The sequence below is a fragment of the Petaurus breviceps genome, unplaced genomic scaffold, assembly GCF_028583685.1.
Source record: "Petaurus breviceps papuanus isolate PSGF00001 unplaced genomic scaffold, PetGlider_PUasm1.0 207, whole genome shotgun sequence".
Lineage (NCBI taxonomy): Eukaryota > Metazoa > Chordata > Mammalia > Diprotodontia > Petauridae > Petaurus > Petaurus breviceps.
This window is the reverse complement of record NW_027185850.1, coordinates 17332106-17348974: the sequence shown is the minus strand read 5'-3', so window position 1 is coordinate 17348974 and position 16869 is coordinate 17332106. Positions and strand designations below refer to the sequence as shown.

The window sequence follows — 16869 nt, the reverse complement described above, 5'->3', positions numbered from 1 at the left end:
CATCATCATCATCATCATCATCATCATCATCATCATCATCATCATCATCATCATCATCATCATCATCCCCCTCAAGACCCAGCTCTTCCTCCATTATTTAGTGAGTAGGGGGCAGCAGCAAATAAAGAAATGCCAGCCAGGGGGACAGACATCCATAAGGGTCTCTGTGTGTCCACAGTGGCCCCACAATGCTAGCTGTGGGGGCCTAGCAGGGCCTCTGAAACACTCACAAATTAGATTTGGGGAATTCTGATAATTTCATTAACATACCAGCCAGTATGATATAACTGTTCATGTGAACCTCTCTTTTTTAAATTAAACTTTATTTTTTTCAATGGCTAAGCATTTTTCTTTCTCCCACCCCTCTCCTCCCCACCACCAGGAAAAGAAAACAAAACCCTTGTAACAAAGAAGCATGGGCCAGGCAATAACAATTCCCACATTGGCCAAAGCCCCAAAATCAGGTTCTCATTTTGTGTGTTAGTCTTAGTGGGAGGTGGAGACCATTCTACAGCACACCTCTAGCCTGTGATTGATCATTACATCACTCAGAGTTCTTAAATCTTTCAAAATTCTCCATTTTTGCCATGTTTTTATTGTACAAATTGCTTTTCTGATTCTGTTCACTTTACATCAGTCAGTTCATGTAAGACTTCCTAGGTTTCTCTGAAACCATTTCTTTCATCATTTTATGCAGCACCAAAATGCCATAATTTGTTAAGCCATTCCCCAATTAATGACCATCCCCATAGTTTCTAGTCTTTTGCCACCACAACAAAAGAACTGCTGTAAATCTTTTTATACATCGAGGACCTTTTCTTCTTCTTTTTTATCTCTTTGGGGGCATACTCCTATAAATCTAAGAAAGAGATGAGTCGGCATAGGGTCACAGGCTGGAGCCACTTGAAAATGTTGTGATAATCAGCTTGACAAGAAAGACTGCAAAGTGAGTTACTCTGTTTCATCTTATGGTACCCCAAGAAGGTGAGATGCATCAGGATAAGTCAGAAGTACCAAACCCTGACCGCTTGAAATGCTTCATTGAAGATGGCACTGGCCGCTTAAAGCCCCCAAACCTTGAGAATGTATGAAATGTAATAAAGATACCAATGCTTTCATTATGTGCCTGTACCATGTCATAACAAAACTGGAAACAGATCTGAGCAGTTATCAATCGATCAAATCACATTTATTAAGTACCTACATAGGCAAGGACTTTCTGTTGCTTTATCATTCTGCTTTTTGTCAATGATAGCTTCCATTCCAAGTTGAACAACATGTTACAATCAAGTCAGCACACTTATAAGGAATAATTTCATTCTCAAACTCATATTAGATGAAACTTGAGCAGAAATTGAGGTGTTGCTTAACTTTGAAGAGGGAAAAGCTAAAGAATCTTATAACATTCATACAAATTCCAGAAGTGGTACCTAATAATAATGTAAACAGATGGGAAAAATCAAGGCTCATTAGAATCTGAAAGAGTGATAGGCCCACTCAGAATAGACTTTCAAAAAGTCCTTGAGTTTAATGGCACAAATTCAACTGGTTGGCTAACTATATTAAAACAGAATAAGTTGAAAAAGCTGGTGTCTGTTATAGCTATCATGAGTGAATGCATTTTCCTACAATGTTTGCCAGATTGTTAAGAACATTCCTGAACCTACAGACAGTGGTATGTGTGCTGATCATTGCCTTGGTAGGGACCACGGGGGAAAGGTGAAATTACTCAGAGATAATTGTCAGAAGAAGTGTCAAATAGCCACATCGGACCAGCTTGAGAAGACAGTTGAGGGCCTGAAGAAAGATGTTGAAAGACTCCATCACCATTTAACCGGCACTCGCAGTAGAAAGTGAATTCCATGTCACATAATTAAAAACAATGATAACAACTGAAATAACTATGTAGAATGGAACCTGGAAAACAAAAGTATATCACAAATTCTCCATCTGCCTTGCCAACATTTGAAAATGAAGCTAAAGAATGAAATTTGTTCAAGGAGTCAAAAAGCTACAAAGAACAAAATAAACAATTGGCCATCAATTCAAAGCCATATAATAAAAGCCTGAGAAGTAAAGAAATTAGAGGGGGAAGTTACTTAAAGAGAAAGATGTAGAAATTTGGGGGGAATCTTTATGGCCAAAAGAAGGCCAGCACAGTAAAATCATAAAAAGCTTGTGTAGCATTAATATTGTGGATAAGAGAATGGTTACATCAAGGGAGGCGACTGAAACTCTAGCTGGTCTGCGAAACTAGAAAGTGACAAATGTAGATAAGATCCATAATTATTGGCCTGAATGCCTTATAGCAATGTAAGAATTGCCAACACGGCCCTTTTTCCAGATTCCTCTCTGATGTAATCCTGATCCCATCTTTATTTAAAATTAAATTGTATTATTTTCAATTAACAATAATTTATTTTCTCTCCCTCCCAGCTCTCCCCATCCTCCACTGGGGGGAGGGAGGAGGAGCAGGAAAGAAAAACAAAACCCTTGTAAGAAATTTGCAAAGTCAAGCAAAACAAATTCCCTTCTTCGCCATGCCCCAAAATGTGTGTCCTGTTCTACACATTGAATTCATCACCCTCTGTCAGGGAGCTGGCGGCTTGCTTTATCACTGGGCTTCTGGAATACTGCTCCATAGCTTTATCTTAGAAATCTGGTAGATTGTGGTTGCAGTCAGAGTGATTTGGTGCCGTTTCATTTCTGACTTATGCAACAAGGCATGGCACACTTCCGATCCAACCTCAAATGCTTACTAACACTTTCGGGCTCCTCCCTGTAGCATCTCCTTAGTTGTGACTATACGCCGTACGTTACTCTGTAGCAGTCTCTTTCCCAGCATTGCAAAGTCAGTGGGCTATTTCCTCTGTGCACTGCCTTCAAAAAGGCAGCAAGGTGGCTCAGTGAATAGCGTGCCAGATTTGGAGTTAGAACAACCTGAATTCAGATCCTCCAAAGAGGACCATGACATCAGGAAGATGATTCCATGACTTGCATGTGAATTGGATTTTAGTGAAGCAGGGCTATACAAGGTCACCAGCCTCACTTTTTTCTCTGGAGCCATCTGGGTCCAGTGGCCAGAAACGGATCAGAATGACTGGAGATTCTTCCCCTTCCACCTCTCCCTCCCCCTTTAGATACTAACTAGCTGTATAACTCTAAGCAAGTCCCTTAACCTCTTAAGCTCAGATCCCTAGCCTGTAAAATGGGGATAATAATATCACCTGCCTCATAGTATTGTAAAGATCCAATGAGATAAAACATGTAAAGCCCTTGGTGAACCTTCAGTCATTATATAAATAATAGTTTTTTTGGAAGGAAGGGATAAAAAGTCACTGGCACCTAACACAATTGGTAGTGGGCTTGAGGGAGTAGCTTCAGGAAATAGCTACCAAACCCATCAAGGTACCTGTAGGACTGTTTGGGACAGACAGAGACTGCCCAGCTCTGCGAGAGTAAGCCAGGGCTTGCGCATGATACAGGAGTCCTTCTTGGGGCTCAGACCTGCTGGTTTCTGGACACTGCTTTGTGAACAGGTAGAAACTACAAAGAGGCAAATTTCAGCTCAAGGTAAAGAAAACATTTGCTAATTGCTAAGGCTGTCCCCAAATGGAATGGCTGCTTTGAGAGATGGGGACTGCTTCATATGTTGTCAAGGAATGACTTGCTTCAAATCTCAGTAGAACTAGTCCATTTCTGGGCTCCCGCCCAACTCTGAGATCCCAAGATTCTATGAATAATAATCATGGAGGGCTGGGGATGGGAAAATTTGCCCCCCCGCCAAACATACTCTCCTAGATTTTCTGAAATAGTTTGGTTTCGTGTAAAGTGAGTGATTAAAAAAAGATTTTTGAATGTAAAAAAGATGGTGTGAAAATGAATAAATACTTGAGCAAAGATGAATTTAAAAATATGTCCCTGTGGGATTTCAGTGCTTTTCTTTGGAACACATACTTAACCTCCAAGATGCAACAGATTTAGGCTAATTTTCCACAAGTTGAAAAATCTTATTGACAAACTTAGTTGCACATTTCATATTTTTGTTTGGAGTCTGATGGATTTGAAGTATTAATTTTAAGAATTTTGCTATAAATTCAGAAGGATCAGAGCCGCTAGTGAGAATATTAGAAACTTGTGGGGGTTGAGAGAAGTTTGATTTGGAAGAGGTTCTTTCAGAGTGTAGTGGAGTTCCAATCACCAAACTCTCGAGTCCTTTCATAGAATGGACTGGTTCCATATAGAATGATGGGTTCCCTACTGGATTATCAATGTCCTTCTTAAAGTTAACACAGTATTCCAAATGAGGCATGGCAAGGGCAGAGTACCTGGGGCCTTTTACTTTCCCTACATTCCTCATTCTTGGAAGCTCTGTCTGTCTTAATGCAGTCAAGATCCCATTCATTTTGGGTCTCTTCCACCCACTGCTGACTCACATTGAGCTTGTGGCCCACTGAAAACCCCAGATCTTTTTCAGACACTTTACTGTCTAATCATGCCCCTGTAGCCAATCAAAGATGCTTCCATTCAATACATGGTTAGCAGACCAAGACAAATCACGGTTTACACATGCCCCCCAAATCTCTCCAAGGGCCTTTTATTTCATACATGTCCTCATGACTCTCCCAGGAGCCAATTTCCCAGCTCTTCCAGTTCCTTCTTACAAAGAAAAAAGTTCCTGTCCTCAGGGAGCTCACACACCACTACTAACCAGCCCACCCTACAGTCATGCCAATCCCTTCTCTCAGAATGGGCTGAGGCAGGTGGGCCAGGAAAGATCACTGCTGCCACTGCAGACACGGGCCTCCCCACCCATCCCCAGGCTAGGTCAGAGCTCTGGTTTTTCATGTGCCACCTCGGTCTTCTCTCCCCCATTGCCCAAGGAGTCATTGGCTGCTTCCCAGCTGAAGCAGCAGTCCCTCTGGCTGGCCCTTTCATCATCGGCTCTAACTAGCCTCCAGGTTCTGAACCCCCCACCTTCCTTCCTTAATGGAGCAGGCCCTTTTACAAGTCCAGCTCTGGGGCAAAGCCTCCCAAGTCATGAGGGCATTGGATTTCCCCTGCTGTGTTTTCAGATGCTTTTTCTTCCTTTTTTTCCCCACATGGAAACCTTTCTTTCCTTCAAGATAAGCTTGTCCATTCTTTCTGAGCTTAACAACAATAGCCATCTTTAATAATGGGTTTGCCTCCTTTGGGCCTCTCCCTCCAAGGCCCGCACATGACCTTGAGTACTGGACTCAGTTCTGCACCTGCCTTAGATTTCATTCTTTCTTTTTTAAGTGAAAAAAGATCCATCTAGAGTCTCTGAACTTGGGAGTTTCAAAAACCAGGAGAACAAACTTCCAGGAGATCGAGTCCAAATGTCTGGGCATCTAGGGAGTGTGGGGGGTACATCCATGCCTAGTGTTTCAACCAGACTAGCATCAGGCCCTGAGATACAGCCCAGAAGGAGCTGAGATAAGGACTAATCCACAGCCGTGCTACATCTGGAGGTGAACTTGGTGGGACCAGGGAGCGCTACCTGGGAATTGTGCTGGCTGAGCTCGCTCTCCCCAAAGACTGAGCTCCTATAGAGGAAGGCGGCCCTGGAATGTTGGCAGTGTGATAGGGAAAATGTCTGCAGTCCTGTTCTTGCTACATCTTTGAAGTAAATATCAGTTCTTAGAAGTTAATTGGGTTAAGTGGTTAAATGGAAATGGAGTGCTGGTCACTCATCGGCATCAAACACTGACGTGACCATACCCCAAGAATGGAGACTCAAGTTAATAGCATTAGGGAAGATGCCACAGCCTGCCTTTGGGCCTGTGAGCCTGCTACATTCGTTTCCTCAGCGCCTAGTAAAGTGCCAGGTGAGTGGAACTATGACTGGAGATTCCTCTGAGAACAGCTCATCCAATAACCTCTTTAGGCTCAGTGTGATTATTAAAAAACAACACAACAGAGTCTGGAAACTATAGGCAGGTGAGATTGGCTCTGATTCTTGAGAAAATTCTAGAGTGGATCCTAAAAGAAGTGGTTGGCACATACACGGACAGGGTGGTAATGGTTCCAAAGGCCCTTCCAAAGGGCTTCACAGATAATGGATAGTGTCAGCCTCACCTCGTTTGTTAAGTTAATAGAAGAGGGAAATGTTCTGGATTTATTTTACCTGGGTTTTAGCAAAGTTCTTAATAAAGTATCATGTATCACTATTCAACTAGAGAATATGGAGAGGTGTGGACTCAGAATTGCAGTTAATGGTTTAGTGTCAACAGTAACTGATAGAGGGTTTTTTGTTGTTTGTTGGTAGGTAGGCAGATACTTCAGTTTGTTGATTTGTTGTTGTTCAGTCATCTTCAGTCATCTCCAACTCCTGTTGTTTCCATTTGGGGTTTTTTTGGCAGAGGTACTGGATTGGTTGCCATTTACTTCTCCAGCTCAAAAAGGATTAAGTGACCTTCCCAGGGTCATAGAATTAGCAAGTGTCTGAGGCTGGTGTAAAGGACGGCCACCTCTTCCTGAGACTAGGGGAGAGAAACATGGCATTTAGAGCTGACTGAACATCTAAGAATTCATTTAGTCCAAACTTTCATCTGGCAGAAGGACCTTGATGCCCAGAGGGATGAAGGAAATGACTCAAGGTCATTGGATGGTCAGGAGCAGAGTCAAGATGTGAGCTTGGTGACCTGACAAAGAATCTCAGGCTCTTTGTCAAGTGCAGGGGTTCTTAACCCTTTCGGTGTTAGGGATCCCTTTGGTGCCTTTGCTCTACTGGATGATAGGTGTAGACACAGAGAGGTTTAGGGAATTGAAGGAGGGTAGAGGGAGGCATTGCCAGAAAGGGAAGGGGGACTGATAATGGTCCATAGAAATCTGGCCTCAGTCACATAGAATTGGGCTAAAGTCACTACTGATATCAATTTGTTGTGTGACTTGAATCAAGTTATACTGTAATGAGACAGCTTTGGTAGATTGTAAACTTATAGAATCTTCAGTGTGATATAGCAGCCAAAAAAAAAAAAAGCTAATTCAATATTTGTCTGCATTAAGAGGAGAGTGGCTCCCAGGAATGGGGAGGTGACAATCCCATTGTATAATCCCTTGTGAGACTTCATGTGGAAGACCGTGTTCAGTTTTGAAGGCCATGATGGCATTCGATGCCCTCCTAGATCTTAGAGCTTGGGAGGGAAGATAAAGCAAATCAAAATAGTACAAAGCTGTGTGTTCTGTGTAGGAGAGATCCAAAGTGTCCTGCAAGGTCATGTTGTATGTTTGTGGGAGGGAGGGGATCAGAGAAGTCAACATGGAGATCTAGAACTGAGTATGATTTCATCTGTCAGAGACATAAGGGCCAGGGCTGGGGGCAGGCATGCTGGGCATAGGGACAGCATTAAACAAAGATACAATGGTGGGAAATTGGGGGAACAGCCGGTAAGGAGCCTCCTCTGGCCAGAGCCCAGAACACATGAGGGTGAAGGGTAGTCAGCCAATGAGGCCAGAAAAGACAGGTTGGAAAAATCAGATGAAATGCATAGATTAACATCCAGCTGCCAACAACATTTCATCTCCTCCTTGCTTCTTTGGGTTTTATCTTTTTATAGGTTAGAACAACTTACAGACTTAATTGTCATAGAAAGACCTTTAAAGTCACTTGTTATCAAGTGGTTTACATATATTTTTCTTCACCCCATGAATTCTATCATATCACACTCATAGAGAAAGCAAAAAGCCTTTTGATTTGTTCCCTTCAAAAATAATTGTTTTACAACTCATGGAAGGGAAAAATCCCTTTTCCAGCATAGGTGCCACGTTAATTGTTTACATGGGGGGGGGGGTGGATGAACACATGCACTCCTTTAAATCTTTAAAGAGATTTACTTTGGAAGGGAATCTTGGACATTCTGGAGTCCTTCATACACATTTTCTGTGGTTTTCATTTAAGACAGGAAGAGATTTCCAAGGTTTTCCATGGTTTTATTTGATTTAATTTCATGCTCACTGAGGCTTGTTTCCATCCCAGCCCTGACACCTTGAACTTGCCTTGACTTTACTCCACTGTGTAGCCCTGCTGGCCTTCCCAAGAGCTTTTTGCTTTTAAGCCCTTTGCCTTGGAAACAGACTCAGCCGCCTTAATGGAAATCACAGGGCATTTTTTTAGCTGATCCCAGCTAAGCCACTGAAAATACCAGAGGACCAGGAGGATCCTTCAGCCTTTGCCTGGGTCTGTCTTGAAAGGGAATGGAGACCTTGGAGGGCTTTAGCATCTGTGCAGTTGTGGGTCCAATTCATTTTAAACCAGAGCAGGGATTACTGTTCAGTCTTTAGGGCCCAGCTTTCCCCACCACTTACTTGATCTCCCTTCCAACTTTGGACCTTGCCCTAGAATGAAGTATTAAAGGCACTATATAAGGTCAAGATGTTTAATAATCTGCTCTCTCTCTCTCTCTCTCTCTCTCTCTCTCTCTCTCTCTCTCTCTCTCTTTGTCTCTCTCTTCCTTCCCTCTCCTTCTCTCTGTCTCCTCACAAACCACCCTTTTGCCTATGGGATTTATCATTATTATTATTATAGAGGCAGCATGGTATAAATGGATAGAGAGCCAGCCTTGGAGCCAGGAAGACCCAGATTTGAGTCTTGTCTCTGACACACACTGACTGTGTGACTCTGGCAAGTCACTTAACCTTTAAATGCTCCAGGAAACTAAGAGTCTAAGCTTTAGAGAATATGCAGACCTACACTGATAGAGGGAGTTTCCTCACCTGGGAGACCCCTTTACCATTAAAACCCCAGGACTAGTCCCTCTCATTATGCTGTTATGGTTATTACCATTTTGGCTACCTGTTCCCTGTCCCAGCTTAAGACTTCAGATTGTTTCCACAGCTAGAAACAGTGTAGGTTTAGAGAAGGAGATCTGATTCTCTCCTTCCTGTAAATCCTGGCTCAGATGCCACCTCTTTCTCACAGCTTCCCTGTACTTGGTACTTAAATAGTACTTACAAAAAGAGGATACACTTAATAACTCAGCAAAGACAAGTAGTCCAATGAGCATCAAAATAAGGAGCGACATACTGTATTTGCACTTCACAATGTAAAACCAACACAGAGAAAGGGAGAGAGAGGAGAGAGGAAGAGAGATAAATGAAGAGAGAGACAAACGAGGAGAGAAGAGATAAACAAAGAGGAAGAGAGATAAATGAGAGAGAGAGAGACAAACGAGAAGAGAAGAGAGATAAATAAAGAGGAAGAAAGAGAGGAATAGAGGTAAACAAGAGAGAGCCCCACATAGGGCTCTGTTTACCTTTCTAGGTCCGCCTGCAGTCCCCATTGTTATCTTGGGTTTTGTTCTCTTTCTTCATAGAAACCACTAGCCAACCAACCCAAACCCTGATTCATTGTGGTCACTGCATATACTGCTCTGGTCTGCTGGTCTTGTTTTCTTTACTCCCTATGGGTTTTTCCACATTTCCCCATATTCTTCTCACTTATCAGTTGATATGGCAGACAGCATTCCATGACATTAAGACACCGTCTTTCATTCACCTCATCTCCAGTCATCATGTATGGTGGCTGTTAAACACCGAGGCAGCTGGTGGCTTAGTTACCTCTCCGAGACTCTCTTTCTTGTCTATAGAGTGAGGATGACAAAACCGACCCCCGCAGGGGTGCCGTGAGATAACAGAGCTGGCTAGATGCAGTTAGTCTCAGACTGGGCTTCATCTCTGCCCACCCTGGGCTTCTCGGAGCATCCTGCAGCCGCACTGCCACAGCAGACATGCCCCATCTGCTTCCCATCCCTTGTTCTGAAGACAGCAACCCAGTCAACTTTGCCATTGCTTCTGGAAAGTGTGTGTCAGCAGACTGTCCTATGTTTCCACTCTCCATCCTTGTGACTCCCCAGACTAAAAGTCCCTTTCTTAGCCCTCACATCCATATGGATATGGTTTTCACTATCTCCCTTTTGTCCTTGCCTCCTCAGTACTTAGCCTGGCACAAAATCAGCACTTAATAAAGGTTTTTTCATTCATTCATATTTTAAAGTACTGTATAAATGTCAGTCATAATTTCCAGGTTTGTTTTATACTCTTACAAAATAAAGTCGGGCCTTTCTTATGCAGTTATCCCTTCTCTTATTGATTAAAAGTTATTTGAAATTAATTCAATTCGCATTTTTCCTAAGCACCTGATATTTGCCAGGCTTTGAACTGAGTAATGGGGAGACTAAAACATAAATGAAAAACTCTGTCCTTGAGTTTTTTAAAACTTATTTTTAATTAGCAGACATTTATTTTTCTCTCCTTCTGAACTCCCCTCCTTGGAAAAAAAGAAAAAGAAAATGCAAACCTTTGTAACAAATATGAATAACCAAACAAAATGAATCCTTAGATTGTCTTTAATGTTGTGCCTTGAACCCCTCAGCTCTCTGTCAGGAGGTCTGATGGTCTGTTTCTTCATCAGGCCTCTAAAGTCATGGTTGGTCATTGGATTGGTCAGAACTCTTAAGTCTTTTAAAGTTGTTTGTCCTTATACTGTTGTTGCCATAGGCTGCATTCTTTTCTGGGTTCTATGTACTTCACTCTTCATCAATTTGTTCAAATCTTCCCAGGTTTCTCTGAAACCATCCCTTTTGTTATTTCTTATGGCACAATAGTAACATAACATACAAACAATCATTTAACTGTTCCCCAGTCAATGGTCACCCCTTTACTTTCCAGTTCTTCACCACTACAAAAAGAACTGCTACAAATATTTTTGTGCCTCTGAGCTCCCCACCCCCTTCCTCCTATCTGTGGTAATAGGCCTTGCTGCCCTGAAGTGCAGATGAGGTATGAAATCTCATCCCACACCCTCCTATCACATCCTGTCCTGTCTCATCCAATGCTATCCAGTCCCGTCCCATCTTCACCCAGTCCAACCCTTCCTCTCCTCACCCCTGTCTTCCCATCCCATCTTGACCTGTCTCATTCCATCCCATACTGTTATATCCAATCCCATCCATTCCCTCCCTTCTGTATTCTGGAAGAAGGTGCAAAGAAAAATGAAGAACAAATCCAAGAGAGAGAGAGAGAGAGAGAGAGAGAGAGAGAGAGAGAGAGAGAGAGTTCTGAAGAGACTCATTTAGTTTATATATATATATATATATATTTTTTTTTTTAATAGGCCATGGGAAATGGTTTGGTCACTAGAATTCTCCATGTCTGATTAGACTGGGGGACTCTTCAATGTGATCAGAGCTTGATAATGTCATATGTAGTATAATTTCATAAAATTTACAGGGTGGGGGAATTCCTTAGTTTGATCAGTGTCTTCCTTGATCCCTCCACCCTAGTAAATTCAAGATAATTAGATGAGAGACAGAGACAGGAGATATGGGAAGGAGAGAGAGAGAGAGAGAGAGAGAGAGAGAGAGAGAGAGAGAGAGAGAGAGAGAGAGAGAGATTGAAGAGAGGGGAGAAAAAGAGATGAGGGGGGAGAGGAGGGGAGAAAGGGAGAGACAGAGACAGACAGACAGACACACACACACAAAGAAAGACTCAGAGAGAGAGAGCATAGGCTAACAACTCAGAAAGACTTCCTTCCTACAGGAGGTGACCTTTTAGTCAGTTCTTTTTGTTTATTTGTTTTCTTTTTGGAGGGGGGAGGGCAGGGCAATTGGAGTTAAGTGACTTGCCCAAGGTCACACGGCTAATAAGTGTTAAGTGTCTGAGGCTGGATTTGAACTCAGGTCCTCCTGACTCCAGGGCCGGAGCTCTATTCACTGTGCCACCTGGCTGCCCCTCAGTTAGTTCTTGATCTGTCATTCACTAGCTATTTGAACTTGGATAATTCACTTCACCAGCCTGTGTTTTCCCTTCTATGTAATGGCAATTCAATTTAATTCAGCAACTCAAAAAGCATTTTTATTATTAAGCACCTATATTCCAGCATTGTGGACATACTGGAGATACAAAAACAAACAATCAAACAAAAAACCCAGCTTCTGCCCATAAGACACTTACATTCTACTGGGAGGAAACAACCATGCAGGTCAAGTCAACACAAACTACATTCAAAGTAAATACAAACAATGGGCAGGCAAATGGGAGAGAGACCAGCAGCAAAGTCCAAGAGTTAAAATAACCAGGAAAGGTCTTGTTTGGAAGGGAGCTCCTAAGGTGAGCCTTGAAGAATGCTGAAGATTCTAAGGAGTAAAGGTGAAGAGGGGGAGCATGCTAGGCACAGGGGACAGCCTGTGCAAAGGCATAGGAATGGGAGATAGGATGTTCTATAGGGGGAACAGCAGCACATTGCACAGTGTGGCTAGAACATGGAGAACATGAGGAGATATAATGGGAAATAAATCTGGAAATAAAAGGCTGCAACCCAATTGTGGAAGGGACTCAAATGCTAGGTTGAAGAATTTATAATTTATCCTTGAGGCAATGGGGAGCCAGTGAAGGTTTTTGAATATGTAGGTACCTGTCCTTGCTTGCTCATGAATAAACCTTAATTTCCCCAAATAATTTGTGAAGCAGTCAATAAATGTGTGCCATGCTCCCTAGAGGGAATCAGGCTTCAGCAAATTCATGGCATCTGTCTTTCCTTTGGGTCAGCATTAGCCTAAACTTCCCTCCAAATGCTCACAGTTTCTGAGCACCTCTGGCTTTTGAAAATATGATTTGTGGCTTCATTCTTCCTCCTCTGATTGCCTTAATGTGGAACAGGTGGGAATGTTTCCAAAGGCTCAGATTGGAAAGGATTGGAGGACAGCCCTAGTGAAGGCCATCATCTGAGGACCAGCCTAGCTAGGACAGTGGCAGTGAGCCACTATGGAGAAATGTATTCGTTTAGAACAAAAGGAGCCAGGTTCAAGTTCTACCCCTCCCATTTGCTAGCTGTATGACCTTGGGCAAATCCCTTTATCTCCCTGGGCCTCAGTTACCTCAGCTGCACTAGAGGGTCTTTGAAGTCCATTCCGACTTCAGGGCTATATCTCTATCTCTATGATGAGTGCATGGGATCTCCAGAGGGCAGACTCTTCTGTTCATAGCAGTTCATGGAGACCCCTAATTAAAGTTTGGGAAGTTCAATGAGTGGCATGGTGTGGGAGAAAGCTTGAGTTGGAGTCAGGAGAGAGGTGGGCTTCAATCTCATCTTACCATGAGCAAGTCAGTTGATCTCTTGGAGCCAGTTTCTGGACTTAGTAACAGCTGCAGGGCAGCACTATGGTGCAGGTGGGGCTGTTCTCAGTATGATGCTTCCTCTACCAATGAAGGTCAGAGAAGGTTATTACCAGGGAGTCACTTGCCTAGAAGATATTAAGTTACAGAATCCCAGAATTAGAAGGAACCTCAGTGTCAGTCTAGTCCAACTTCTATCTAAAGACGAATTCCCCATTATAATATTTAACAAATGGCCATCGGCCTCTTCTCTAAGGCCTCTACCCCACTTTTCACATCTCGAGCCAGTCCATTCCACTTAAGGACAGCCTTAATCATCAGGAAACTGTTTTTATTCCTAACATCAATCTAAATTTGCTTCTTTGCAATTTCCACTCATTGCTTCTGGTTCTACTATCTGGGGCCAAGCAGGAAAAATCCAGTCTCCCTGTCACATGATAAACCTTCAAATACTTGAAGACAGTTATCATGTGTCCCCAGCCTCCCCCTTCCTGTGCAGTCTTCTTCTGTCTAAGCAGACTTAATGTCATTAACTGATCCTCTTATGATGTAGTCCTTCCTTCATTATCTTGGCTGTCCTCTTCTGGACACTTACCATCTTACCAATGGCCTTCCTCGGCTGGGTTTTAGAAGTGTTTTCCTGCAGGGACCTCTAAGCTAGGATATGCCAGAAGTGGGATTCAAGCCTGTCTCTTCTGATTTTAAGTCCAACACTGTACCTAATTAGGAGGGGGCCGCCTACTCTTAAGTTCTAATAAAGGATGTTCGTAAGCTGTTGGGTACACTCAGTACAACAGTCATATTGGCTATTATACTTATTGTAATGACCATTGGTGGGGGTGATAACTGAAACAATGAAACCACACACATCCTTGAAATACTGAAGTATCCTTTTTATTAGAATTGTAGACATGCCTCCAGAATAACTAAATTAATCTCCGTTTTCCTCAGGCTATCTCATTAATCTATCTCATTAAGAACATTTTTTTTTTCAGCAGGGTCACAATCTGCTCTTGGCTCTCTGACATCACACCCTCTGCCACCTGCAGAGCTGTCTTCCCAAGGCTGTTGACAGCCTGTAGGTCAGGTTTCTTCCCCTGAGAACAGCTTATCAAGGAGTTGACGGAACTCCAGTGCCCAGTTTTGCAAGCACAGTGTAATGGGGTATCCCTGTTGTTGTCTAAGGCATTCACTGCAGCCCCGCAACTCATCAGCAGTTTAATCAGGTACCCGTGGCCCTGTTCAGCGGCCAGATGCAGGGGGGTCTTCCGGTAGATGTTTCGCTCATTGATGTTTTTGTTTTTGCCTGCCTCCAGGAAGACTTTCACCATCTCCATGTTGCCCTTGAGGGCTGCGTAATGTAGGGGAGAAAAGCCGTCCATGTCTTTAGCTCCAAACCTGACTTTGTGGATCAGCATAGATTTCACCACATCAAGATAACCTCCAGACGTTGCCCAATGAAGGGGGGTCTTCTTTTCTTTGTCAGGCATGTTGGGGTCAGCGCTCGAGTGCAGCAGCAGCTCTACCATGGTCTTGTTACCTGCCTGGGCAGCCAGGTGTAAGGGGGTCATGCAGAGCTTATTTTTCACATTGGTGTCTGCCTCATGCTGGATCAGCTGGACAGCGGTGTCCAGGTTGCCCCTTTCACAGGCGATGTGCAGTGGGGCGCTCTGCTCGGTGGTGAGGGTGTTGATCTGGGCCCCTGCTCGGATCAGCAAGCCGATCATCTCATGTTTATTGTGCCAGGCCGCAACATGGAGGGGGGTCTGGCCATTCCACCCTGGGATGTTAGGATTCATGCCACTGTTCAACAGGAGCTCGGCAGTATAAATGGCACCTGCCTTAACTGCCAGGTGCAGAGGAGACTCCAAATAGGCCGTCTTGGCCTCCATGCTGGCCCCCTTTTGGATAAGTACTTCAGCACACGCGGTCCTGTCCATCTCAGCTGCCAAGAGTAAGGGTGTGTAGTGGTTATCGTTCTGAACGTTTAGGTCAATGCTGCCATCTGCTAAGGCTGTCACAACTTCAGGAAGATTCTTCCGGACCCCTTCAAAAAGAGCCTGCTCCTTGGTTTCAGAGGGTAGAGTTGCCGAATATTTTAGCAACAGCTGAATAACATCTTGGTCATCGTGGTGGAAAGCATTATGGAGAATGCCAGAGTCTGCATTAACCCCAGCTGTTAGCAATATCTTTATGGCTTCCTCTAAACTATTTATCTCAGGGGACTCTGAAGTTGGGTCTTCGTTGTGATCCCTGGCATCTGAGAGATCCTCATTTTCTGGGAACACCTGCACCCCTTGGCTCTCTTCTTGGAGAGCTGACCTGTACTGGAAATGATAAGGGTTCCCAGTGTTTTCTTCCAGCATTGGTCTCCTAAGGGAGTGCTGGCCTCCTCGTACACTGAAGCCTAGGACAAACTTGGTGTCTCTTCCTGAGATATTGCTGCTCACTCCACCCTGGAGAACTTTCACTGCATTCCCACGGGCCCTTTCAGCAGCTCTTTGCAAAAGAGACTTCTCTTTCCCATCCTTTCCTTCTGCCCTAGAGCCTTTGGTCATTGGGTAATTGAGGATTTCAGCCTGTTCATCGGTCATTGCCATGCCCAGTGGGCTTTCTCTTGGGAACATTACTTCATTGATATGCTTGTCTTCTAGAACATTCTCTGTATCAGCTACATCTCCTTTACCTGATGCAGTCAGGAGATAGGTGGGAGAAGCGGGACTGTTCCCAGGAGTCTGAGTTGGTGGGTATTGTCTAATTTTAGCGGCCATATAAGAAGCTGTCTTTGGCTTGACTGAAGCTTCCTGGACCCCTGGGCTCTGCTTTTTGTAGATTTGCTCAGCAGATTTTTCCAGGCTATCTTTGTCCCTATCCAGAAAGTGACCCACTAGCTGCCCTCCAGCCCCTTGGCTGATATCTTCTGTGCCCATGGTATATTTCCTTATGACACGGTACAAGTCAGGCTCTAGTTGTTTCAGACATGGGTAAAAAAACATGCGACAAGCATGCTCCCCTTGGAAAATCAGTATGTCCAAGACCCGGGTCATTTTTTCAAGGTGTGTCTTATAGTAGGACAGAGTCAGCCTTTGTTCGGGAGTGAAAATCCCATAGTCCACAAGTCTCTTGATAAGCACGTCTGAATCTTTAATGCCTGCTGCCAACTCCCCCTTCTTTATCTTCATGACTTCTGTTGCATAAGGACTGCTCCGGCCATGGGCTGAAGAAAACATCGTGAGATGGTTAAGTCATCTGCAGGCTGATGGAAGGGCTGGTCAAAGCTGGGGCTCGAGACGGGCAGATCAAAGGGACACTGATATTTCACAGATTCTTGTCTCAAGAACAACTGTGTCCCAGAGTCAAGTTTCAAATAGGAATTATCAGAGACGGGGAAAAAGAAATACAGATCTGCTCTCCTTTGTCAGAGCTGCCATATTTCATTCTGGATCCTTGACAGTTCAGAACTGTAACCAAATAGAATAATAACAGGAAAAGGACAAGGAAATAAAAAAAAAAAAGCCAGGCCAGGAATCAATTCGGCAAATGTGCTTTGTTTGATCCACAGTAATTTGGAAAGCAAGGAGACAGCTTTCTAGGGGTGGCCTGGACAGTTAGGAGGGAAGGCCCCCCATCCTTCTGTGGCAGCTTCCCTTTAGTGGGAGGTCTCAGGCACCCTTTTTGTAGGTAGTAATGTAAGCAGCCTTTCATGATGACAACAAAAGCCCTTAGCGACTGTCG

At 43.8% G+C, this 16869-nt stretch overlaps 2 protein-coding genes across 2 annotated transcripts in view; one reads left to right on the top strand and one right to left on the bottom strand.

The window, feature by feature from the left end:
- Positions 1 to 798, top strand: part of LOC138164732 (uncharacterized) — a 14917-nt gene extending 14119 nt beyond the window's left edge. Inside the window, exon 4 of the mRNA XM_069092704.1 lies at positions 1 to 798. This exon is cut by the window's left edge and continues 298 nt beyond it. The gene's annotated coding sequence lies outside the window, so the exon portion shown is untranslated.
- Positions 799 to 14042: 13244 nt separating this feature from the next.
- On the bottom strand, positions 14043 to 16484 carry LOC138164805 (CARD- and ANK-domain containing inflammasome adapter protein-like). The gene has a single exon (XM_069092742.1). The coding sequence runs from the start codon at positions 16362 to 16364 to the stop codon at positions 14100 to 14102; it is 2265 nt and encodes a 754-aa protein (XP_068948843.1). The 5' UTR covers positions 16365 to 16484; the 3' UTR covers positions 14043 to 14099.
- Between the last annotated feature and the right edge of the window lie 385 nt (positions 16485 to 16869).

Bases quoted from the DNA above. Each gene is read 5' to 3' on its own strand.
- LOC138164805 (XM_069092742.1), bottom strand. From the start codon at position 16,364: ATGTTTTCTTCAGCCCATGGCCGGAGCAGTCCTTATGCAACAGAAGTC.